This window comes from Stenella coeruleoalba, assembly GCF_951394435.1.
Source record: "Stenella coeruleoalba genome assembly, chromosome: 11".
Lineage (NCBI taxonomy): Eukaryota > Metazoa > Chordata > Mammalia > Artiodactyla > Delphinidae > Stenella > Stenella coeruleoalba.
In genome coordinates this window covers 34,222,778-34,248,659 of record NC_137157.1, presented here as the reverse complement: position 1 = coordinate 34,248,659, position 25,882 = coordinate 34,222,778, and the positions used below count along the sequence as shown (strand labels likewise).

Genomic DNA, 25,882 nt, shown 5'->3' with positions numbered 1-25,882 from the left:
GTATATGCAAACTATACCAAAAGGATATCTCTCATGACTACAACAAAGGGCATTTGTATGTATATTCCATAAATTTCATTTGATTATAATTTTTAATTTTTATGTGAGTTTTTCTTAGGCTACTCAGTAATATGCATGTAAAGTAATACAATACACATGCTAGATGTTTTTCAATTTATTTTATACTTATGTACATTTTTTTCTGATAAGTTCTCTGGAACCTTAAAATCTGATGATACTTCACTTAATTTACCAAGTCATCCAGCTCAAGCATGGCTGTGTAATGAGAAAGAAAATTTGTTTTCATCGGAACACACACAGTTTAATAGCAGGTAAGCTAAATTGCTGTTTTAGAGGATCAACCTCTAATGAATGACAAGAATATTATACTCTTTACAAAAGTAGTAAGATGATGAAAAGAGGTATGAATTTGTTAAAAATGTAATGATTTTATGGAGTTTTCAGTGTAAGTAATATGTGTGATGTAAGTTTATTAAAGCAAACACAAAACTTAAGTGTCAGTGAAGTAATGTTAACTGTTGTAAACAAGTGAACTTTTAAATATTGCTATATAGGTAGAGATAAGGGTTAGAATAAAAATTCCAATGCTGTGTTTCTTTCAACGAAAGGATTGAAATATGCTTCAAGTAATTGAAATGTAAACATTTTAAATTAATGGCAGACTTTTATTACTTTTCAAGATAAAGTTTTTCTGTAACTTAAATGTATTTTATTTCCGAGTTTGAGACAACATAAACAGCTTGTAGTTTTAAAAAGTGCTGATATACTTGTGTTGATTCAGTTAAGTGTGGTTTTTTCTTATTGCTAGTTCAGAAAATAGAACCTTATCCAGGACACCTGAATCAAAGACCAGCAGAAAGAGTTTGCTAAAATCTGAAAAAGAAGAAAAAATTTCAGAAGAATGGTATGTGGTCGGTCTGTTTTACACTAAACTATTAAGAAATTGAGAAATTTTTAAATATCCAAAGCAGATATTTTTCAAGATTTCAAGAATACCTTTATTAGTTTTTAAGAAACCATACCTCTGTTAAATTACAGATTCTTAAATGGGAATTCAAATTTGTTTGTGTATGATATAATTCAGATATGTCTGTTTATATGTATGTGCATATATAAATATAGTCTGGGGATTTTTTGGCTTTATTAAATTTAATCTTTTAATAGGGGCTTTAAGGATATTTCTACTGCTCAGCAAATGCTGAAGAGAGCACAGAAAATGAAATCAAAGAAATTAAGGAAAAAATTAGGTGGGTAATCAATGATCTTTGCAAAACTATGTATCTGACATTAGAGATAAAATCTTTTAAACTATTTTTTAGCAAATTGTATTTAATGAGAATAGAAATGAAATGCACAGATATAAGAATGTCCAAGGTAATAATTCCATAAAAAAAGAACAAGAAAACTTAGAGAAAATTATGATATTACATTTAATGATTTATTATACTCTTAAATGCTATTTTCACTTTTGCCCTGTTCCTTAGCTACTTGGCTATTGATTATTCTATCTATTGTGCACTGAGAATTATGCTGTAATTGGTTTCGAAGCTGGTTAATCTCAGCAAATGTTGATTCTAAAGAGCGTCTGCTTCGTGTGATTTTTCCTTTGTGTGTTTTTAAATTGCTTGATTATTCAGTAAATTATTTCTATAAATTCATCAGTTCCATGAATATCAGCTATGAAGACTTCACAACTTGACACTTTGGAAAAGGAGCACAGTGTATATCTTTTGCGATTATGCTGAACTTGTGAAATGTTCAAAGGCATCTTTTCTTCTATTCCATTTGCCAGGCTATTCAAATCATTTGTCTTTCTTTGGACACCTCTAATCATTTTATTAAAATTACTTAATATGTGGAGTAATTTATAGATGTCAGAGCACGAAATTGGTTGCTATGAATTTATAACCATAATTAAAACAATTTAAAATTATTTGTATATTTCATATAACTTTACATTTACTTAAAACTTTATATGAACTCATGGACTCATAGGCTCAATATAAGTAACATAACTTTTTTTTTTTAATCTGTTTTGAGTTTCTCTCACTCATCAGTTTCTTTTATAAAGATCTTAATGTCAGTGAAATGTTTCCATAAAAGTAACATTACTCCTGAGAAGAGCAAGGAATCTATATTTATCCTATAGTTCTAGCTTATATCAGCATACAAAGAAGCACTCAGATTAATTTTTATCTTTATTAATTTTTCTATTATTTTAATCAGTTCAATCATAGAATTGTAAGAAATATGTATATTTAATTTTTAAAAACAGAAATAAAAATAACCAAGATACTGTTGGTTTCTAAGTAATAACTGTTATTTGTTGGCACAGCACTTACTATAGCCATTGATAAATTACTGATGACTCAGTTTTATATTCCTAAATGTTCAACTTTCCTTTTTTGGCATTATATTAGTGATATCTTAATTTTCCCTTTTATCTTTTTGAGATAACTATAATGTTTTTTGTTGTGTACTAAACGTTTGTCAACTTTAAAATATTGAAATTTTAAGCATTTTTAGAGAAAATGTAAATATGTGCTCTGTTTGTCAACTTGCTTTATGCCTCCTGTACTCTTGTAAACTCCTACTAAATTCATCAGGGCTCTGTGGTGGTTTCCCAGGGAAATACAACCCCAAACCCTTAATGAAGATGAGACTCTCAGTTCCAGGGAAGTGGAATTCAGTAAATCGGGGTAGTTTGATAATGTTATATTGCTTTGATATATATTTCTACTTATTTTCAACAGTATCAAAAACAATGTTTAAATCAATGTTTTGAGAAAAATAAAAGTTACTGAAACTCCTGGGGCAAGTTCAAATACCAGAAGTGGCTTAAGAACTGATTCAGGCAACGTTCAACAAATAATTATTATTTATTTATGTTCAAGATCTAATTTCTTAGATATTTACAGCGTTTGCAATGTCTGTGATAGTGAAAGTAAGGAAACTTTTATCTTGTTGGAATCTGTCTCTGGAAATATATAGGTGTTTCTTGCTAATTCTTGTAACTGAAGGGTTTTTTTTAGGTTGAGTACATTTTTAATTGATCAGCATAGTAAATAATATTTTTTAGAAAAAGTTTAATAAGGAATATATGCTCATACATAAAAGTCATTGCTTTAATGGCCAAAAATTAGACATAATTATTATGAAGCAAAAATTAAACCTCTTTTTATCTGTCACAAGGGGGCATGGTAGGGTAACAAATGAAAAAGGACATCCAAGTTAACAACCACATCTTAAATTTAACATTTTGACAGTGGTCATTAAGCATGACCTGTTATCTCTTCCCTCTTGCATCTCCCTCCCTCCCAAGAGGGAAGAAATATGGGAACATATGTATATGTATAACTGATTCACTTTGTTATAAAGCAGAAACTAACACACCATTGTAAAGCAATTATACTCCAATAAAGATGTTAAAAAAAAAAAAAAAAGCATGACCTGTTAGGTAAAAATCCAAAATGGCAACTCTATAATTTTTATGGGGTTATTTACTTTAATTACATGATTGTAAACCAAATTGCATTCTTATTACTGTGTGAGGTTTTGTGTCTTTACATTAAGCTTTTGTTTTGCTTCTGTTTTATCAAAATAGTATTAGATTGATGAAATAAAAGCAATTTTTTAAAAATTTGAATTCTGAAGTGTAAAATTTAATGATGACCTTTAAATCCTCCTCACTCTTTTTCTCTGCTCCCCCTTCACAACATATCCACAGAATAGAAATAGTCAAGGTAAGATTAAAGATGAAAAAGAAAATCAGTGGGATCCTCTACAATTATGATACTTTAATCTTTAGTAGGTTGATGATGTAGAATTTATGTCATTTCGTATATGTGAGCAAATCATTTAAGACTCGGTAACTCCATCTTTCTTCTTACAGAATAAAGAATTTTCTAGTATTAATGCAATCAATTTGTGTTATGCTGTTAACTTATTTGAATCTGCCTAAAATAATGGCCATAATTTTAAACTTTTATTACTCACTAATAAATTTAAATGATTTTTAGGTACTTAAATTCTGTTAAATACTTTAAAAATTTACAAGTAATTTTCAAATATACATATATGTGTATATATCTTACATGCACAACTTGCCAAGTTGAAAATTTCAAGCCACCAGAGGGCAACATTTTTCGTAAAACTGTTGGAGACTAACCAGCTCTGCGTGGGTAGGGAGGATGTCAAGTGGGGCAGTCAGAGAATAGAAAATTAAATGGAATCCCTAAAACCTAACAAAGCACTAATCCTCGTGGAGGTGGGGCATAAATGCACGAAGTGTGGAAGCTTTAATTAAAATTTCATGCCATGAAAAACCTTAGAGCAACTTGCTCAGTAGCGAGCTCTTAATAATATTTCCTGTTTCTGTCTTGTACATATAGTTATTTAGCCAAGGGATATGAGTCAACAACATTTGATTTAAGATGAGAGTGAAAATAGGGCAGAAGGTAGGGGGTTAGTTATTTGAAGAAAGTTGCAGATAGAGGAAGAATACCACTGAGGTTGCTGATTAATGAAGAAGCAAGGGGCTGAGAAAGCAACAGTGTGGGCAGCCATCAGAGGACACTCAGTATTGATGACTTCCATTAGGATAAATGAGGTCATCTGCTTTAAACAGAAGAGAGAGGAGGGGGAGAGGGAGGGGGAGGAGGAATTAATTAGAAGCCACAGGATGGAATCTAAAATTGTGAGGAGTTACCATGATTTACTTAGTTTGGTTTTGGCTTCTAATTGTTGTTATTCCTAGTAAGTCATTGCTACTTCCCTCATGATGGACATAAGTGTGAGCAAGTAATGACTGGTCTTGTGTTTGTGGGTTTTTGTTTGTCTTTTTGTTTTTACTGTTGCATCATGCACAGAAGTAATTTCAGAATCTGGTGATCTGGGTTGGAATTTAGCAGGGAAGTTCAGAGTTTAGTACTACAGTGAAGAACATCATGTGTAAGGTGAGAGTTGCTGGGTTGTTGAAAACCCGAGGGTCAATATCCTAAAGATAGCGAGCATAATTGGTAGCAAGACTGAGATGAGCCAGATGGAGAAAGAGAGTGAGTGAGTGGTTTTGATGTGGAGCACTCCTGAGAGGGGACAGGTTTTGAGTACAGGGATTTTGGTGGAGAGCAGATGGTAAGATGTTTAAGGGCTAAGAATATAAGGATGAAGACATAATGTGGCTTTCCAACATTTATAATATTTATGCATGCCAAATTTCAAATTTCATAGTTAGAAGAAAGAAAGATCAGGATGAGGCAGACAAGGTTAATTTTGTTATAAATGTAGAGCCACCACTAGGGATTAGAATCATCTTGCAGCTGTTAGTAACACCTAGCACAGTTTCAAGTACATGTTAAGCATTCAATAAATATTTGCTGATTTTATTTCACTGAAGAAAAAAACTTGAGACTGTGTTAGCAACATTTAGTTATAGCCAAGAATTAAGCCAGGTAGAAAATAATTAAAGCTAACTCCTTAATGTGAATTAAACAGTTTATGGGATATAGCAAAGAGATCGGGTTGCAAAATGATAAGGTAATTAAGAAATGTTAAGGAAGGATCAAAAGGGAACAGCTTAGACAAAACTGTGACAAAATGAAGTTTATTGCTGGTTTATTTTGTTTACCTTAGTGATTCCCAAAAGGAACTTAAAAGAATTTTGATCAAATGTTACTTTGTTGTGCTCTGAACAAAACAATAATAAAACTTATTTGAATACTAAGATCCTGGAGGACCCAGTCTCCACTTGTTCCCCACCAAATTCCCTGAACCTAATACCATGGTAGATGTTCAGTAAATAACTGTTAACCAAATCAACAGTAGGTTAGCTAAAAGTCACTAAAGACATTTGACCCTGTGTATGACTGTGTGTATTTTATAGTCATTTAAATATATGTTTCTATTTGAGAAGGCAAATTTAAATTAGTAAATAATACTCCTTATAAAAATGAAGTCATTCAATCTTAGCATAAAACTTATTTTACAGCACTGCTCTACATGGCACATACAGAAAATGGATAAGAACCAGATTTTCACGTATGTCGTTAATGAGAATAAGATAAACCAGTGAGCTAAGATTAGGTTTATAGAAACTGTAAACAGATTGCACAGGGGATGGAATAATTTTAAGGATATTATAATGCCTAAATAAAATTGTTACTTAAATGAGGTAATGGATAGAAAGTGTTGAGTACAGAGCCACATACATAATGGAAAGTCAGCTTACTTATGGGTTTCTTTAACTATACGATGAAGGTGTATTTAAAACCTATTTTCCAGATACTGAGCAAGTCATACTGGGAGATAAAGAATTTAAAAAACAACAACATTGACCTGCCATTGATGATTGCTGAGGAGTAGATTTAAATGACTTTGTAATGCTCTTTACAATAGCCTTATATCCTGGCTTTCTTACTTGATTGTGTATTTTTTGAGTGTTACAGTAGTATCATTCATGGTGGTCTTTTTGGGTACTATCAGAATCAAGTGATTTTTTTCCCATCTAGAATTACTATATTTTTTGCTTCTTATCATTATTCCTTATTATTATTCCTTAGCAGTTTGAATTAATTTGTTTTTAATCAGTTTAAGGTGATGCAATCAGAATGTTTTGAAATACAAAGATTGAAAATGTAGCACACTTTATGTGCTCTTGATGAATAAAATGATTTTATTGAGTAAATTGAGCTAGACAACTCTTCTAAATATTTTATACATGTTAAATTATTTAATCATGATAATAGTGTGAGGAAAGTGCTGTCATTATCCATGTTTTACATATTAAGAAATCAAGTCATAGAGAGATTGTTATTTGCCCAAAGGAGTGCCAAAGAACTTATAAAAGATCCATTGCTTTTATTTCATGTGCTATACTGAATAAAATGAAGTCAGTTATGGATCCATCTATTTCCTATATGTCCCACCTTATTCAAATAGCAATGATTTAAGATCTTTTCCAAGAATATAATAAGTTGGAAATATTATTGTTGTTTATGTTTTAATTATATGCTTACTAGCTGCCCTTTATTGAGCACCTACACTTATGTCTTGCTGCTTTACACACATTATCTCATTAATTCTCACAGTAATATTTCAAAGTCAGCATTATTGGACAAAAACGGAGGCAGAGGGTGAGACCAATTTGTCCAGAATCATACAACTAGTAAAAGTTGGAGTTTGGACCTAACCCAGGTCTGTCGAATTGTAATATTTTTGCTCAGGAAATACATAGCTCAAATAAAAAGGCAAGAAGGTCAGGAAAATGTGTAGAAAGATCAGCAGGTTATATATAATAAGGTATCATAGAGTGTGTAAACCCATGATAATCTGCTTTCCCTGACTGACTAATGCTCTTGTTCACATGTCGTTTTTTGTTTTTTTTTTTTGTAAATGACTTAAGTGATATATAATACTTATTCAATTAAATATATAGACAGAGGTTTTTTTTAATTATTCTTATTGATAATTCATATTGAATTCATATAGAAGCACCCAACTCTTATAATACCTTAGGTCACTTATAATTATGAGATGTATCCAAATATTGACCAATATCTTTCCTAATCTGAAATATATAATCTCTCTGAAACATGTAAATAAATCATGCTTAGCAAGGGTAAATTATTACTGGAAGACTAATGGAAATCTTCAGTATGCTCATGCTTGAGAAATAACTCTGCAGATACTCTTCTGCAATTCACGTTCTAAAAAACGTGCTACTTCAGCATTTAATTAAAATATGTAACTTGGGTTTATTTTAAATCTTATTTTTTCATTTAGCGTATTCACTTCTATTGCACTAGATAGTAATTGAAGATTCTTAAAGTCTCTTTTTGCAAAATGATGTAAGATATTAATAAAATGTATGCTGCCCTGAATTGTGGTTTTATGTTAACCTACTTCATTAATTTTTTTATTGAGGTATCATTGACATACAGTGTCGTACAATGTCAGTAGATATATTAACCTACTTTAAATGCAGAACTTTCCACTCCTTATTCTACTCCCTGTTACTTATTTCACTATTTTCTTTTCTTACAGTTCTTCAACAAGCAAAAACCTTTTGTCTTAATTCAACTACACTAACTCCCTAATTTCATATTCCATAGAACCATTTATTATCAATAAAAAATAATAGGGCCCTACATTTACAATTATTCTATGTATTTTGTAAAATTAATAAATTCAGAATTCTCTTGGCTATAAAAAATAATTAGAATTTATACATCTTCATTATGTAAAATATCATACAGCAAGGTAAACAAAAAATCATTCATTTATCTTTAAAACTATTGAGAATTATATTTTATCTGTTTCTTATCTCATTACTTGTCTTGCTTCCATCTCCTATATCTTAGCTCCTTAGAGTTTAGAAAATTAAAAAAGTAGGGTATATGGTTTTTCCTGTAACAATAGATTTTATCTACATGTATTTATGAAAGATTTACCTTATTCCAGCAGAAATATCAGGAATTTAACAAAGGAGCTAAAATAATAAACAGTAAAACAACTCTGTAAGTAAAAAGATGATGCCATAACTGGAAAATTTAAATGTAAATTTTTTCTAATTATTAGTATTTCTGCCCTGTGTATAAAGTATTGGCTATGCCTAATCAGATAACCAAGAATATATAAATGTTGGTTACTTTTTCATATTATAAAGCTTTTTAAAATAACATCATAATCAATTTCACAGAATTTTATAGAATGGCTATTATTTTTAATATTATTATAAAAAAATGTATAGCGATTTCAGAGAAGGAAAAAACCAGAGCTGAGCTTTTGTCTTATTTTTCTCATTTTGTCTAGATCCCACTGTGCGCCTAGCATTATTCAAAAACAATGAAAATAAAGTATCTGATACAAAATCACCAAAGAAAGCACAGCCACAAAGAGATGGCTACTTTGAAGGTATGATTTAATCACAGATATATAGAAAAGTAAAAAAGATGGAAAATTGTATTTAAAGCAAATTTTAAAAGTCCTCATTAGCCCTAAAATACATATATAAAAATTATGTATAAAATATAATTAAGTAAAAGTCAAAATATGGCTCTTGGAGCTAAAATACTAATTTGGTGTCTTGATTCATTAGCATAGTAGTTTAGTATTTGTACAAATGCTTATATAAATTTAAATTCTTTGTATTTTTATGTGAAAGTCTTATAATGCTGTATCACCAGTGTTGCTAATTATATGTAAATTTTACACTGACAAATAATGTCACCCTATATCAATGGAAGTGAGTACATGTTGAAATGACATTCTAATATATTTACTGCCAATATATACAAATTGCATTAAACATTATGAATTTAACTCTGGAATTTTAAATATTTTACTATATTTGAAGCTTGTCCAACTCACTTCTTGGGTAAAGGATCTGCATATCTAAGTGGCAGATTGTATTCCTTATTTCAGCATTCAGAACAATTATGGACTCATTATTAATCAGGAATATTTAAATGTAATAGAGCAGCAAATATGACTTAAAACAAGTTTGCTATTGCTTTATCTTTAATATTAAAATGGTCATAATTTTGCCTATAGTTTTGGATTGTAATTTCTAATAGGAAAAATGGAGTCAAATATTCTGAATGGAAGTGAACTATTCAGAAGTTTTTTTTCTTTTTTTTTTTTTTGCGGTACGCGGGCCTCTCACTGTTGTGGCCTCTCCCGTTGCGGGGCACAGGCTCCGGACGCGCAGGCTCAGCGGCCATGGCTCACGGGCCCAGCCGCTCCACAGCATGTGGGATCTTCCCGGACCGGGGTATGAACCTGTGTCCCCTGCATTGGCAGGCGGACTCTCAACCACCGCGCCACCAGGGAAGCCCCAGAAAGTTTAATACTTTGTCTTCTGTACATTTTAAATAAATCTTAAAAGTTATGCATCATTATAGCATGACTGAAATAGATACATTTTAATTTAAATTTCTATTCAGTAAGGTTTCAATTAAAGAAAAATTTGATAGCTACCAATTTTATATTTATTTAGAGATACCTACTAAGTATGTAGGGGTGGAAGACATTGGGTCTAGAATTTTCTTTAAGTATATAGTAATAAAAATATGCATAGAAAGATAGGAAAAGCAAGTCTGGCAAATTATTGAGATTGTTAGATCAATAGATGATGGTATAAGGAGGTTTGTTTTACCATCCAATTTTTTTAATATTTAAAATTCTCCATAGTAAAACATTAAAAATGTGATGACCAATGAAGGTGTAAAAAATCAAAATTATTGCAAAAAATGTTTATGGATTAGTATTTTAATAGAATTAAAAAATACTTTCAGTGTAAAATAAGGCTTCAGTTTTAATCAAGGCTCATTTCTTTGTAACAGTCTTAACTTCACCATTTCACTGTTTTTGCAAGGAAGAGTAGAAATTCTGCTAAAATCAATAACAACTCCACAGATATTACCTCTTAAGTAGTATAGTACTGTTACTTTAGAAAGGATATGCCTAGGAAGAAAGATAATTGGGGCATTTTTGCCCTTTAAATTAGCATGTACTTTAGAATCAGGAAGAAGAAATCTATCCCAACCTGTTTGTTACATTTTCTCTTATCCTATGAAAGATGAAGATATGTTACCATCAAGAATAGTATATATGTATACAGTATATCTATTGATTTGTAACTAAAGTAAAATATGCCAGGATAAGTTCAAATAGTGATAGAAATAAAGTGGAACATTTCTGTATATGCTTTATGATACAATGTGCATTTTTGTTTTCTTTCCTCCATATGAAATGTGTTTAGTTTTTTTATTTTTAAACCTCAAGTACATTTGGCATGTCATTAATTTCACTGAATGGTCTTTATGTATGTACCGTATATTCTAGTGACTAATAGTTATTTTAAGGCTTTTTTGGTTTTTTTTTTTGAAGGAATGGGCTTGACAAAAATGATTGTTTGTAGAAGAACATTATTTTCCCTAATTAATATGTTTATTTCTGCCCCCTTTTTTAAGGGGAAAAGAGTAAATCAAAGATTATTTGATTATTGTTGACCACGTTGAACCCCATGTTATCTTTAACTGCTGCTCTGGCCTCATCCACCTCCTAGACTCATACTCTTTATTTTCTGACTGGCCACAGAGGACAGTCAGCTTCCAAGTTAGCAACCTGACTAACCACAGCTTCCCAGTGGAGGGCGCATTGTTAAACCAGGTGTTTTGAGATACAATTTATATAGTATAAAATGCACCTGTTCTGAGTATGATTTGATAAATTTCAGTATATTTACAGTTATACAACCTAAATCTAATATAATTTTAATCTAATTAAAATCACCACAGTCTAATTTTAAAACATTGGAAAAACTTTGCTTTCCCTTAAAAAATTCAAATAAAATTAATAATTGGGTATCTTACCCCCAAAAGTGAGGGAGATCAGAATTAAATTTTACTGTAGGTTTAGATTGAATGACTCTATGTGGAACAGTATCTCAACATATTTGTATGCCGGCACTGTGATAATTTTCGTGGTTTTGTTGGAATTAGATGATAGTATTATTTGAATATTTTTTCTATACTGCACATATATTTTATAATAACTTTGATTTAAAAAAAACTAAATTTAAAAATACTTCACATTACAATGTTGCCTATGTGGGATTTTCATGATTCCTCTTATAAATTGTACTAAAATGCTATGTGTTTTTTTTTTTTTTTATCTTTATCTGGATGTCACTAGCAGGACAGAGAGGATGGTAGATATACTCTATTGGTCTGGGATTTAAAATATGCTTAAATATGGGGAATATTTAATATTAAATTTCAAAATATGCTTAAATATGGGGAATATTTAATATGAAATGTCAAATTATATTAAATGACATAGGTAAATTATACCCTTTTAACAGACCATGTTTTACAAAATATCTTTATATTTTGCTATATTCATGACTTGCTGGCAATTTTTATCTAGCTGCCCTTAACCCTTAAGACCCTTTAGACCCTTAACTCAGACCTAAGGCTGAAGAATCTTTGACCACACCTGTTCTCAGGGTAACCTCATACATGTGCCATGTGTCAGACATCAGTTTGTTTTTCCTATGATATGCAATTTAAGAGTCTGAGCACTTTACAGATTCAACACTGGTTTACTTGATTTATTTGCTTATTTATTTATATTTATTTAATGTCCAGTACTTGTCTTGGTTTATTCTGTATCAGCAATGATTTCCACTTAAGTTTCAATATCTGATCTCGCCTTAGAATGTAAAACATTTTTAAATTATTACCTTAAATATTTTCCACCAAGTTTCCTTTTTTTGTTTCAAATGTTCAATTTGGAGCCCTTACATCACTCTTCTATGGCTATCACTGATATAAGAAGAAGCATAGCTTAATGGATGTTAAGTGTAGATTCTAGAGTTAGTCAAACACAGTTTGAATCTTGATTCCACCTTTTATTGGCTGTGTGACCTTAGGGACATTATTTAACTTCCGTGTTTAGCATTTTTTCACCTGTACAATTGGATATTAATAGGACCTACTTGTTGGGGATTACATGAGATCCTACTTGTGAAATGCTTGAAGCACACAGTATAAATACATAGTAAGTGCTCAAAACTTGTAATCTTTGGCAACAGTCATTTTTACAGTATAGGTGGTGGGTTTTTGTTGTTGTTGTTTGTCTTGTTTGCAATTAGTAGTATTTATTGTATTTCTTGCTAGGTACTGTGCTAAGAGTTTTATTTAAATTTTCTGGTTCAGTCTTCTCAGAAACTCTTAAGAATGTATTATAACTGTCAATATTTTACAGCGAAAACTGGTTTTGGGAGTTTGATAAGTGACTTGCCCAAGGTCATACAGAGAGTAAGTGGCTGAAGGGAAATGGGGATAATTTCTTTATCAAAACAAAGCTAACAAAAATAAAACAAAATATAGACATTGAAGAGCAAAGGTTCTTGGGTAACCCTGAAATATATACAAACTTATAATCAAAATATTTAAGAAAAAATAAAAAGACTATATATTAGGCAAAACTCTGGGAAACTAATATTTTTGTTTTTTTATCTTTCTTATACTTGCATTAATATAAATTAAGAAACAGTTTAGTGCCAACATGGTGATAAATATCTGTTTTGTGACCTGTATTTAGATGCTATCTATTCTAATTTTATTATGATTACCTAACATTATTAAGTACCAAATCTTTTAAACTCTAGGAGTTACCATATTTTCAATCAACTATTTTAATTTTCAGATAGATGAGAACCTCTCCACCCAGCCCAAAAGTAAACACTATATTTTTGTTTTATTTATTCCTCTTTTTATTTATACATAAATTAAATGACTTCCCTGCCCTATTCTGCTGAAACTTAAATTTCCTACTCCTAAAGCCCAATGCCAAATTTGGACTTCTGGTTTTGGCCAAGGAAGGAAGCTAGACAAGCCAAGAAAAAAATTGGATCTGGCCCATCAACCTTCACAGAGAGGTAGGTTCAGTCTTAGCTCCTCTAATCCCTGGGACAATTTTACTTCACTTTAAAGTCAGATTTTCATAATTCCCAGTTTGGTGCTGTCATCACTAACATGCTTCTATTTCTCTTCTTATAAAACTGAAGATTCACACATACCATATATCATAGATGTTCAAATATTTTTGTATTAAATTTTTGAGTATTGAAGTCATTAAAAGACTTCAGTTTCTGGGCTTCCCTGGTGGCGCAGTGGTTGAGAGTCTGCCTGCCAATGTAGGGGACACGGGTTCGTGCTCCGGTCCGGGAAGATCCCACATGCCGCGGAGCGGCTGGGCCCGTGAGCCATGGCTGCTGAGCCTGTGCGTCCAGAGCCTGTGCTCCGCAACGGCAGAGGTCACAACAGTGAGAGGCCCGCGTACCACAAAAAAAAAAAAAAAAGACTTCAATTTCTATAATTTTTACTTCAGAGCATTTCTAATCAAACCATATTCTTTTGTGGTATTTTTTACTGTATGATTACAAGCATGTACTTCTCACACTTTCTTTCTTTTAATGCCAGCTTAGAGCACAGAGTCACATTCTGTATATGGTTTTATAGTAGGTCTTATATTTCCATAGCTATATAGAGTACTTGCTAATAGTGCCAACACAATTATGTATTAAGAGCTGGTAAAATAAATGCCACAAGGTTAATGCAGGTAACCAAAGACTACCTGAAGGTATTCTTTTAAGAAGAGACATGCTTATAATCAAAACTCCCTAAATACATTTTAGGCACTATCATACCATTTAGTAGTATAAAAGTTTGGAATCATTTCAACTTTATACAGAAAAAAAAAATTCTGATTAGGGAATTCAGTCTAGTGAAGCATAAAACAAACTGCAGTTTTTAAAAAAGTATTTGTCTATGGATAAGTGAGATTTGGGGAATGGCAATCCAGGGCCAGAGAGAAGCTGATTAAACTCTTCCTTATCCACATCAGTAGTAAATAGTTTGTATTTTCTAATTTCCACCCAAATTCAGTCATAATAATATGTATATATTCTATTCCAAAGTATATATTTGTATTTACATATATGTCTTGTGTATATATTATTTACATACATCATATACAAATATATACTATATATAATTGACATATAGACTGTATATGTTTCATATATATATGATGTGTATATGGATAAAAATGAAAAGGGATTTCAGAACTTTTAGAGTTCTTTGAAATAACCATGATATGTAGGCTGTGAGATATTATTAGTTTATTTTTTATTAAAAATAAAAGAGGGTTTCCACTTCTGGAAATAGAGGACTGTTTAATTAAAACCAACTTTCTTTCCGAGAACAACTTTAAAAGCTGGAAAATGTAGTTTTAAAAAAGCTAATTGACGTCATTGGAGAACTAACAAGTAAGTAAAGAATTATAAGCCAAGAAGGACATCCCAAGAGCTGAGAAGCTGAGCAAAGCTTTTGATAATGTCACCAGTCTACATGAACTGGAAATAGACTTTCTACTAACCTCTTGCCAGAAACGAACATAAACTATGTCCCAAAATAGATAACATCGTCTCAAGCTTCAAATTATCTCTACATTTTTTCCTATATAATTTTTGGCACACAATAGAAAAAAAGGCATAGAAGGAGATGAGACATCACTAAACACCATGAGAAACAATAGACAACAGAAATTGAGCCAAGATTTCAGATAATAAAGACTTTAAAATAAACATACATAATAACTTTAGGGATATAGAAGAAGAGATTGAGAATTTCAGTATACATATTAAACCTATAAAAATATCTGAATGGAAAGTCTATAACTTAAAAGCACAAAAACTGAAATAAAGAGCTCAATGTATGGGTGTAACCACAGATTAATCAAAACTGAAGAGAGAATTACTGGACAGGACAATAGCTATGAAAGAAATATTCAAATTGAAGCATGAAATGAAAGAGAATGAAAAATACAAAAAAGAGAAGATGTGAGATACAGAAGAAATGTCTAACACACATATAATTACAGTTCAAGAAGGAAAGGTAAGAGGGAATGGTGTAGAAATAATGTCTGGAGAGTTAATAGTTGAGAATTTACTAAGGTGAGGTAAAACCTCAAATTATGGATTCAAGAAATTCCATGAACTACAAAGGAAATATATACAAGGAAAACCACACTGTAGCACATCATAGTAAAAGCACTAAAAAACCAAAGACAAAGAGAAAAATTCTTTAAAGAGCCAGAGAAAAAAGTTTATTATCTTCAAAGGAGCAATAATAATGAAGCTGGCTTCTTAATAGAAATTATAATAGAAATTATGAAAGTCAGAAGACAATTGTTATATATCATGCTGCTCCCCAAAGTCATAGGTTGAAGCCTTAAACCTCAATCTGACTATTTTTGGAGCTAGGACTTTTAAGGAGTTAATTAAGTTTAAATGAGGTCAGATTAGTGGGGCCCTAATCCAGTAGAACTGATATTTTTATTAGAAGAGGAAAAGACACATACATATTCACAGAGGAAAGGTCATGTATGGACACAGTAAGAAGGTGGCCATCTGCAAGCCAAGGAGAGAGGCCTCTGAAAAACTAAACTTGCCAGCACCTTCATCTCGGGCTTCCAAACTCCAGAACTGTGAGAAAATATATTTCTGTTGTTTAAGCACTCAGTCCTTGGTATCTTGTTATGGCAGCTCAAGCTGACCATTACACAATGTAATGATATCTTCAAAGTGCTAAAAGAAAATAAGTTCCACCATGAAAGTCTATATCCAACAAAACTTTCTCTTCAGAAATGAAAGCAAGACACTCATGACACCCAGCTGTCTACCTGCTGCTTCTCTGTTACAGCCACAAGGAGGAAGGAGGATGACATCTGGATTCCCGAGCCAAAGCTTCACAGAGAAAATGGGGAAAGAGATTGGCTCTGGGAGAAGCCTATAGCACCCTTTATTTATCTGTGTTGTCCCTTGCTCCCTGAAAGTAACCTTTCTGTCCACCTTTCAGCTGCCTATTCACTTGCTACCCAGGACATCTCCTATATTTCTGGGATGGCTGATAATCCTATCAGGGTGTTGGAGAATTATTACAATATCTTAGAAAGTTCATCATCAAGGACATTAGTTTTCTATCTAAAGAAGGCTACGTGAGGTAATGAAGTAACAATGGATTTGGACTGAGAAGACTTCAGTTTGAATCTTGCATAAATACTCATTAGCAGTATGCTCCTTGTGTTTGTTTTTTCTCACCTGTAATTGCGAACACTAATCTTTACTTCTCGTGATGTTTTGAAAATTAAGTGATAATCTAAGGTCTTCCAGGTAAAGATGATGGATCTGAAAACCCTCACTAAAACTTCAGGGGAGATATTTTAAAGACACATACTAACAAACATGAGAATATAAGGAAGGGGCAACGGCATTATAGTTTTCTTAGACTAGAAAATAAATATATGAGTAAATAGAAAACAAAAGCTTAAACGAACAATGAAATATGAGAACTATCTCAAACCAAAAGTTTCAGGAATTGATGGTATTAGGCCTTCGGTAAGTGGGGTGAAAAGGGTAATAAAATAAATAGGTCCAGGATACTCTTGAAAAATTCTTGAACTTAATTCTTTATATAGGATAAAACAGAGTCTCTGGATTCAGGAAAAACCTTGGCACCTTGCTAAAACGAAGAAGAGTAAGTGTAGGTATTCATGTTAAATGCCAAGGCCACAAGCCCTTCCCCTGCTTAGCTACCAGAAGGCTGATAATCATGTTTTTTAGCCTGCTCAAGTGGCCATAACAAAATACCATAGACTGGGTGGCTTAAAAAACAGAAGTTTACATCTCACAGCTCTGGAGTCTGGGAAGTTTAAGATCAAGACCTCAACTGATTCAGTTCCTGGGGTGAGCTTTCTTTCTGGCTTATTTCTTGTTATGTACACATGTGACCTTACCTTAGCACATGTGGAGAGAGAGAGAGATATCTCTCTTCTTCATCTTATAGAGCCACTAATTCCATCATTAGGCCTCCACTCTCATGACCTAATTAACCCTAATTACCTCCCAAAGACCCCCTCTTCAAACACCATCACATTGGGAGTTAAGATTTCAATATGGGAATTTTAGGGAAACACAGACATTTACTACATAGCACCATGCCTTTGACTTTAAGGAAAGAGATTATAGGAGTCTTTCTGGAGATTCTTAACAGTCCAAGAGGAAACATCTAAATATTGACATCAAGTGTTTCCAATATAGGACTCAGGTAGGTCACCCTAAGATGATAGGCGTCACTCACTTGTACAGTTTCTTATCAATTTTACAGACTCCCTCTCTAAATATAAGCACACAAATGACGATTCTTAAACATCTGAAAGAAACTTTTAAGAAACATAGAGAAAAAGTAACAAACATAGATAGTCAACTTCAGGTGAAAAACATCTTCAAAAATACCATGAATATTTTCATAGACATAAGAAAAAATTGCAACCATGAAACAAGAATAAGGTGCTATAATAAGAAAGAGAGAGCTCAGAGAACTAAAACTATCTCATTGTAAATAAAAAATGATATCAGAAATGAAAAATTGGCAGAAGATAAAGTTAGAAGATAGTGTTAAAGAAATTTCCCAGAAACTGGAGCAAAATACAAAGTGATAAGAAACATGAGAGAGAACATAAAGAAAAGAGGCTCAGTCCAGGAGGTCCAACCTTGATAACTAATAGAAGTTCCAGAAAGAGAGAACACAACAACAAATATATTGAAGGAAATTGTCAGAGAAATCATTCTTAAAAATTCCTGAAACTAAGGGAATTTCCAGTTTCCAGATCAAAAGGGCCCATGTTAGGAAAATGAATGAATATAAAGCCTTTGTAGCACATCTTAGAAAATGTCATAAAACCAGGGACAAAGGAAAGAGGTTAGAAGTCCTCCAGAAAGACAAACAGATCACATGTAATGGATCAGTTATCTAAAAGGCACTGGACTTCCTAACATTAATCTTAGAACCTAGAAGATGATGGAACAGTATATTCAACATTCTTAGGAAAAGTTATTTTCAACCTAGCCTTCTATAAACAGGCAAACTACTAATAAAATTTAAAAATATAAAAACATATCATCTTAATTTATCTCCCTTGCAACCTTGCTCAGGAAGCTACTGGAGGAACCACTCCACAAAAATGAAGAGATAAATCATGAAAAACAATATATGAGGTCTAGCAAAAGAAACAGACAAAGGAATCTTTACAATGATGGTGAAGAGAGATCCCAGGATGACAGCTCACACAGGTTTTGAGAATAAATACTCTATGGTGACTGAAAACATCATGAGCAATCTCTCTGAGGAAAAGAAAAATTGTTTTTATTGTCTGATGTGCTCAAACATATTTGATAGGAGATATACTCCTCAGGAAGAGAGTGTTGGGGTGACCTATTGATATGTGTGTACAAGGCTAATTCATGAATATATAGTAGATATACCCATCTAACAAAGAATTTGGACACTAATGATAGTACATAGAAAACTAAATGTAAAAAATTAAATAACTAAATGTTAGGAACAAAAGTTATACAAGAAAGGAAATGTAATCTGTAACTGCTTTGCTTTTTTTTTCTGTTAGAAGCTGTGTGTTTTGAATTCAAATCAACACTTAAATTCATGAAACATGGTAGGCTTCACACAACACTAAATTTACTTAGCTTTAAGGAAGGACAAAGGAGAGGAGACTACAAAGCATGCTTAGTATAGTGAGGACATTGTGACACCTAGGCATAGGACCTGGTGTCCTAGTCATTCTGCACTTAGGAAATGTGTGGGCATCAGAGTCAAGTCGAGGCTATGAGTGTGTAGATAATCTCAGTTAAAGGAAGCCATCAGCTCTGGTGATCCCAGCAGCTTTTATAATTAATTAGTCATGTAGTCGTCTCCGGTATATGACCAGCTAGTAACCGAGTCCAATTGGGGATATATAACTAGCTTCCATTCTCTGGTTCAGTTGCATTTTATCTATATTGGTTACTTATAGCTCAATAAACAATCTCAACAATGATGTAAAAGGGCTTGATCTGGTACAGCTGAATTCTCACTGATCTTGAATTCAGTAGAGATTAAATTCTAACAATTTCTTGACCTGAGGATTAAATCCTCACACCTCCCTGCAACTAGAGGAAAACCATAGAACAAGCTAATAACCCTTCCCTTATGGCTCATATAGGGTATTTATAGTACCCTATGTGGCTCAGCTATAAATGATATTTACATTGTCATAAATAGGTAAACACTAAGTGGTGATATAACCAGATATTATGATTTGTCTAAGAAATGGGAAGATGAGGTATATGTGTTTATGGTAGAGGTGTTGTAAAAGGGCTAAATCTTTATCTTTTATTTTGTGAGGTCAATAAGTAATATAAAAATTTTTCAAAAATGAAAACATCAAGATATACACAGGCTAGCAGTGGAAGAAAAGACTAATATGGCTGAATGTAGTTGCCTTTAGAGTATAAATTGAGAATGGAAAGGGGTGGATCTGGGGATTATTATTTTCCGTTCTTAAAGCCATGTACATATATAACATTGATGAAATTTAATTTTTTTAAATGACTAAATTGTTTTTGAAATCACCCATTGAAGGTCCTGTTTTTTAATAAAAGTTAATAAATGAAAACATATTAAGGTAAAACAGTGACATTTTTAAACAAGCAAAGCAGAATTTTTCACCAATAGACCAAGTCTAAAATAAATACTAAAGGGTGTTATTCCTCATGTAAAAGGAAAAGGATTTCAGATGAACTCTTAGAGACATAGAAAGTAATGCAGGTCATTTTTACCCTTTTTTTAAATTTACAAAACAGCGGTAGTTTGTAAATTAAACTCTGTTTAATTTACAAAACAGAGTAACGGCTATGGTTACCAGGCGATAAGGTGGGGGAAGGATATGTTGGGAGTTTGGGATTGACATATACACACTACTATATATAAAATAGGTAACTAATAAGAACCTGCTGTATAACACAGGGAACTCTATTCAATACTCTGTAATGGCCTATAAGGGAAAAGAATCTAAAAAAGAGTGGATGTATGTATATGTATAATGGATTCACTTTGCTGTACACCTGAAACTAACACAACATTGTAAATCAACTATATTCCAATAAAAATTTTTTTTAATTGAAAATGTCCCACCTATAATAGGGAAAGAAATCTTGGAAATTGGGATATCAGGGATGTTTCTAAAAGCATTTAATAATAAATTCACAAATCTTAAAAAAAGTAATGAAGAGCAAAGAAGAACGAATATGTGGGTAAATCTAAATAAACATTGACTTAGTCCAGGAGGTCTAACAATGATTTTAAATTCTGTTGAGTTTATTATGTTTATAGACATGGTAACAATAATATTTATACATTTTTTTTTCTTTTTTAAGCTGTGCATCAAATCACTTACCTAGGAATTTATTTTTTTTTAATTTTGTTGAGTCTTACCATTCCCCTGTTCCTTCTATTTTTGCTATCTCCACCCCAGCAGAAAGACAAAACTAGCTTGGAATTAGGACTGAGTTTGGATCCCAGCCCAAACCTATGTAATTTTGGTGAAGGTATTTAACCTTTCTATATTTCTCATTAATTAATTGGAGCAAATAATACATACCACATAAAATCACTGGATAAATTAAATAAAAATGTTTGGAAGATACTAGAATGGGCTAGCCTTTAGAACATGGAAATTCAGACTTAATTCCTTGTCTTTCCTGTTTAATCTATTGACACATCTTTATTGAATATCCACCATGAGACTGGCATTATACAAGGAGATGAGGATTCAGTGGTGAATGAAATAAACACAGACCATGAGTAATGGGGCTCACTATCTGACAGGGGCAGGGAAGAGGGTGACTGACATTTATTAATACTCATATAAATGCATAATGATACAACTGAGTAAAGTTCTACTGAGGAAACATAAGGGGAATTATTATGAATTTAAGCCAGAGGGATGAGGGAAGAAGTGACACTTGGGATGAATTTGAAGATTGGGTAGGAGTAACTAGACAAAGGGAGAAGTTGTGGATAAAGAGTGTTCCAGGCCAAAGTGTGGGCCTAATGAAAGACTTTGAAGACAGTGGTAGACTGGGCCATTAAAGGAACTGAAAGAAGGCTGGTTTGGCCAGAGGTCAAGGAGTGAGATGAAGCTGGAGAAGTTGGCAGGGGACAGAGAAATTTTAGTTTGTCCATGTTAGTCCATATTGAGGATTTGGCTTTCTGTATTCCAAGAACAATAGTCATTGTAAGCAAAAGATGAAATGGTCAGATGTGTTCTTTGTGTAATGATTACGGAACATGTGGTGTGGAGAGAAGATAGAAAAGAAACAAGAGTGAACATGATAAGACCAGTTAGAAGGTCATTGCAGTAGGCCAGCGTAGAGATGGTAGCTTGGACCTGGGTGAACACAGTAGACATGGAGATGTAAGGGGAAAAGCAGAGAAATAGCTATCACAAGGTATGAATGTATTTAAGTTGCTTCTCACCTATTGAATAAGAAGAATAATACTATCCCATAGAGTAGTTGTGAGTAGCCAAACCATTGCTTAGCCCAATGTTCAGCATGTAGCAGCAATCATTATTTTTATTCCCATTAATATTCCAAATTTTACTTTCTCTCTTTAAATCGAAAGCTAAACTTTTCATCCTTGCTATGGATGTTATTCTGCCTGATCCCGTGATGTTCTCATGTTTAGTTAGCTCCTGTCTTGTTTCTTAAATTTCTGTCTCTATTATATCCACTTACTTCTTAAAATCAACATATGAATAAGCTGCATCTTTACCATTGAAAATGTGTTGCTACCTCCTTTTCGACTACCCCATCCATCTCTCTTTCTTCCTTATCAGCCTTCTTAGGCAGTCTAATCCGTATCTTTATTTCTCGTCTTCTGTTCATTCCACATTTTTATTTTTATTTTTTTATTTTTTTTGCGGTACGCAGGCCTCTCAGTGTTGTGGCCTCTCCCGTTGCGGAGCACAGGCTCCGGACGCGCAGGCTCAGTGGCCATGGCTCACGGGCCCAGCCGCTCCGCGGCATGTGGGATCTTCCCGGACCGAGGCACGAACCCGTGTCCCCTGCATCGGCAGGCGGACTCTCAACCACTGCGCCACCAGGGAAGCCCCCATTCCACATTTTTTATTCTTTCAAAAAAACATTTTTAAGCTCCTGCTTTCTTTTATTGTACTTCAGACTGGAAGCACAAGTAAAAATCAGTTCCTGCTTTAGAAGCTCAGCCTAGTGGGAGACAAACTAATAAACTGAAATTTACAATCTCACGTACAGTCCTTTCATAAAGTTATGCAGAGTGTACATTCTAGTCACATTCTCATCATTCTACTGAAACTACATTCATTACAGTAATCCATGTTAACCTCTTAAGTGCTAAACTCCAGAACCTCTTTTCTGCCCTCATTCTACTTGCCATTTCTTCAGGAATTTCTCTCCCTAGAATTTTTCGCCCTTTACATCCTCATTCCCACTCTGTCCTAGTTCTCCTAGTTATCTGACCACTCCTTTTTAGTTGTCTTCTCTGCCTATTCCTGTTCCTAAAAGAGCAATATCCTTTAGAATTTTGTCTCTGACCTTATTCTATATTCAATCCACGTATTTATTTACTAATACAGCAGGTGTTCACTTTGCCAAACATTATACTAGGTCAAGGGATACAAAGATGAGTAAGACATAGTCTCTGTCTTTAAAAAACTACCCTTGAGTCCAGTTGAGGAGACACATAAATAAGCAAAAGAAAACATCATGGAAGTACAGATCAGACCTATTCCTGGGGCGTGATGAAAAGATCAAGATATAACACCTAATTCTCTCATATAACTTATGTTTATAGGAAGTGACAACTAAATATCCATCTCCATCTTTCCCCCTTTGATTTTTTCTAGACACTTAAATTTAACCCAGTATGTTTAATATGAGGTGTATTATATACATTCCACTCCACCTATCTGTTTGATTCTTTTCACTGTCTCTGTTAATAGCATCGGTAGCCATTCACTCGCTTAACCGAGAAAAATCAGAATCATTCTTAATACTGTTCTCTTTTTCACTTGCTGAATGTAAGCACTACCCCCACATCAGCTATTGCCTGCAATGTCTCTTGCCCTGAAATGTTGTCATGGTCTCCTTTCTCCTTTCACACATCTCTTAATCCTATAAATGCTATCTTCTATACCTGTATAGCAATGACTTTCTAAGCTGTAATTCTGCATACAACACACCCCTGTTTAAAATCTTGTAATGTCCTTCTGTTTCGTCTAGTATAAATTCCAAAGTCTTAAGCATACAATGCCCTTTACATACTGTCTCCAGCTTACCTTTCCAGTACCACCTTATATTATTTCTCCCCACTAACCCCCAAATATTCTCTAACCATATTGAACTACTTCATTATATCCCCAACTATAATGGAGTGCTTGTTCTTTCCAAAAATTGTCCTGCTCTTCATATTTTCACGCCATTTTCTTTATCTTTATTGCTTTTCCTCACCTTTCTAGTTTCAGACTTTTACTTATCCTTCATGACTCAAATAAATGTCATTTCATTTGTAAGTCATTCCTAATAACACCAAGCTTCCCATAGGCCTTTGTCATATCTCCTTAATACTGTCCTATCTATTTCCTCCCCTGACTGTAAACCTTTTTAAAGTCAGGGATCAAGTTTTAGTCATATTTCTGTTTCCTCCCATCTTCTGGACCTAGCAACAGTATTAGATTCATCTATACTAGGCATTCAATAAGTATTTGTTGAATTAATAAACAGTTCTGACTCTAAAAAAAAAATATCTTTGGAGTCTCAGAAACACTCTTCCTGCCAATTGCTATTACTCAAAGTCAGATTATTGGCCTATGCCCAACTTAAACTTACAACTCATTTAGTGTTCACATCCGAGCTTTAGGTCCCACTGCCTCAGCCACCCCTTAGATCTACTAAGCACACTTTGGAATTCATTTAATCATTTCCTACTTAAGCTCCACCAGCTGTGGGGTTTTGGATCTTGGAAAACCTCATCATTATAAACAGTATCCTTTCATTTTAAGGTTTCATAGTTTTTGAAACATTTTCTAGAAGGGTAGAGATGGATAATATATTAAAGTCACTATATGTTTTCGTGTTTCCGGAAAACTAAATGATTTCTAGTTTCTGTTTATGTTTTATAGTAGTTTAATAGAACTGTGGCATCCCATATATTTTCCCCACAGCTTCATTAACTTCTGTAAGATTTTTTAATCATTATTTTAATTAAAAAACAATACTCAACCTAACAGTTAAGAGAGTTAGCTATGGAGCCAGACTATCTAGGTTTAAATTCCAGCTGTGCCCCTTGCTACAGGTATGACTCTATCATACACTTAATCTTTCTGTGTCTGTTTCCTCATTTATAAAATTAGTATAATGAGGTACAATAATGCAGAGTTTACAGAGTTGAGTAAATAAATCAGTACATGTAAAATGCTGGGAATAGTACCTAATGCATAGTAAGCTCCATACACTTTAGCTATTGCTATTTTCAGGAACAGTAGCCATTTACAATGAAATCTATACAAATTAGAATTTGATTATAGTAACTCCATACACTTTGAAACGTTATATTTTAAAGTATGGTGTATGTGTGTTTATGTGTGGGGAAATTTATTATTCTTGCTTAGCTGATCATTTTTCCATAGAAAGGGATTTTCTAGGTGACAGTAAATGCATGTACCTGAATAGACAAGATACAGATTCTGATCAAGTATCCATTCAACTCTAAATTTTAGCTGGACAAATTTGATAGGCAGCTTTATTCCAGACTTTTTAAAGTGATGTCAGTCAATCAGTCACACTTCTGGCATTAACCTACCACCCCCAATGTATATGCTATCTCTTGTCATTTTCTTTCTTCACTCTGTGGAAGGTCTTGAACTTAGGTAGCCCATTGAAGCATGAATTAAAGAAGAAACTGATATCTTTAAACATTCCAGTAATAAATCTAATTATAAAAATTAACTTAGCTTTTATCCTCCACTTAGAGATAAAATATTTTGATTCAGATATTGATATATGTTTTGTAAAGATAAAATTTATTTTGCAATTTTATTCAAGAAGAATAAAAAAACTAATATGGAGCAGTGAATTGATTTTCTATAATTCTTGTGAATCTAAGATTTATAATTTTTAACAATTTTTCAATGTTTATCAATATTAGATGGAAGTAAAATTATCCCTTGAAGTTTTCTAAAATATGTCCTATGATATTTTGCACCAGTGACCATAAATTGTATAAGAGATTTTCGTATTTAAAGGGAAAAGATTATATCGAGTACTATTTATAAATTAATTTACTGTATTACTATCAGAAGTAATATTTAGACTTAATCTTAAGAAATTAAAACTTATTTACCATAGAGTCAACATTTT

The 25,882-nt window shown here is 32.7% G+C and overlaps 1 protein-coding gene across 1 annotated transcript in view; it reads left to right on the top strand.

The window, feature by feature from the left end:
• LRRIQ1 (leucine rich repeats and IQ motif containing 1) overlaps nucleotides 1-25,882 on the top strand; it is a 177,368-nt gene that overhangs the window by 115,202 nt on the left and 36,284 nt on the right. The window contains exons 21-24 of the mRNA XM_079938280.1: nucleotides 211-332; nucleotides 830-925; nucleotides 1,186-1,268; nucleotides 8,830-8,931. Coding sequence (XP_079794406.1) covers nucleotides 211-332; nucleotides 830-925; nucleotides 1,186-1,268; nucleotides 8,830-8,931 — 403 coding nt within the window. The remainder of the gene's footprint in view (nucleotides 1-210; nucleotides 333-829; nucleotides 926-1,185; nucleotides 1,269-8,829; nucleotides 8,932-25,882) is intronic.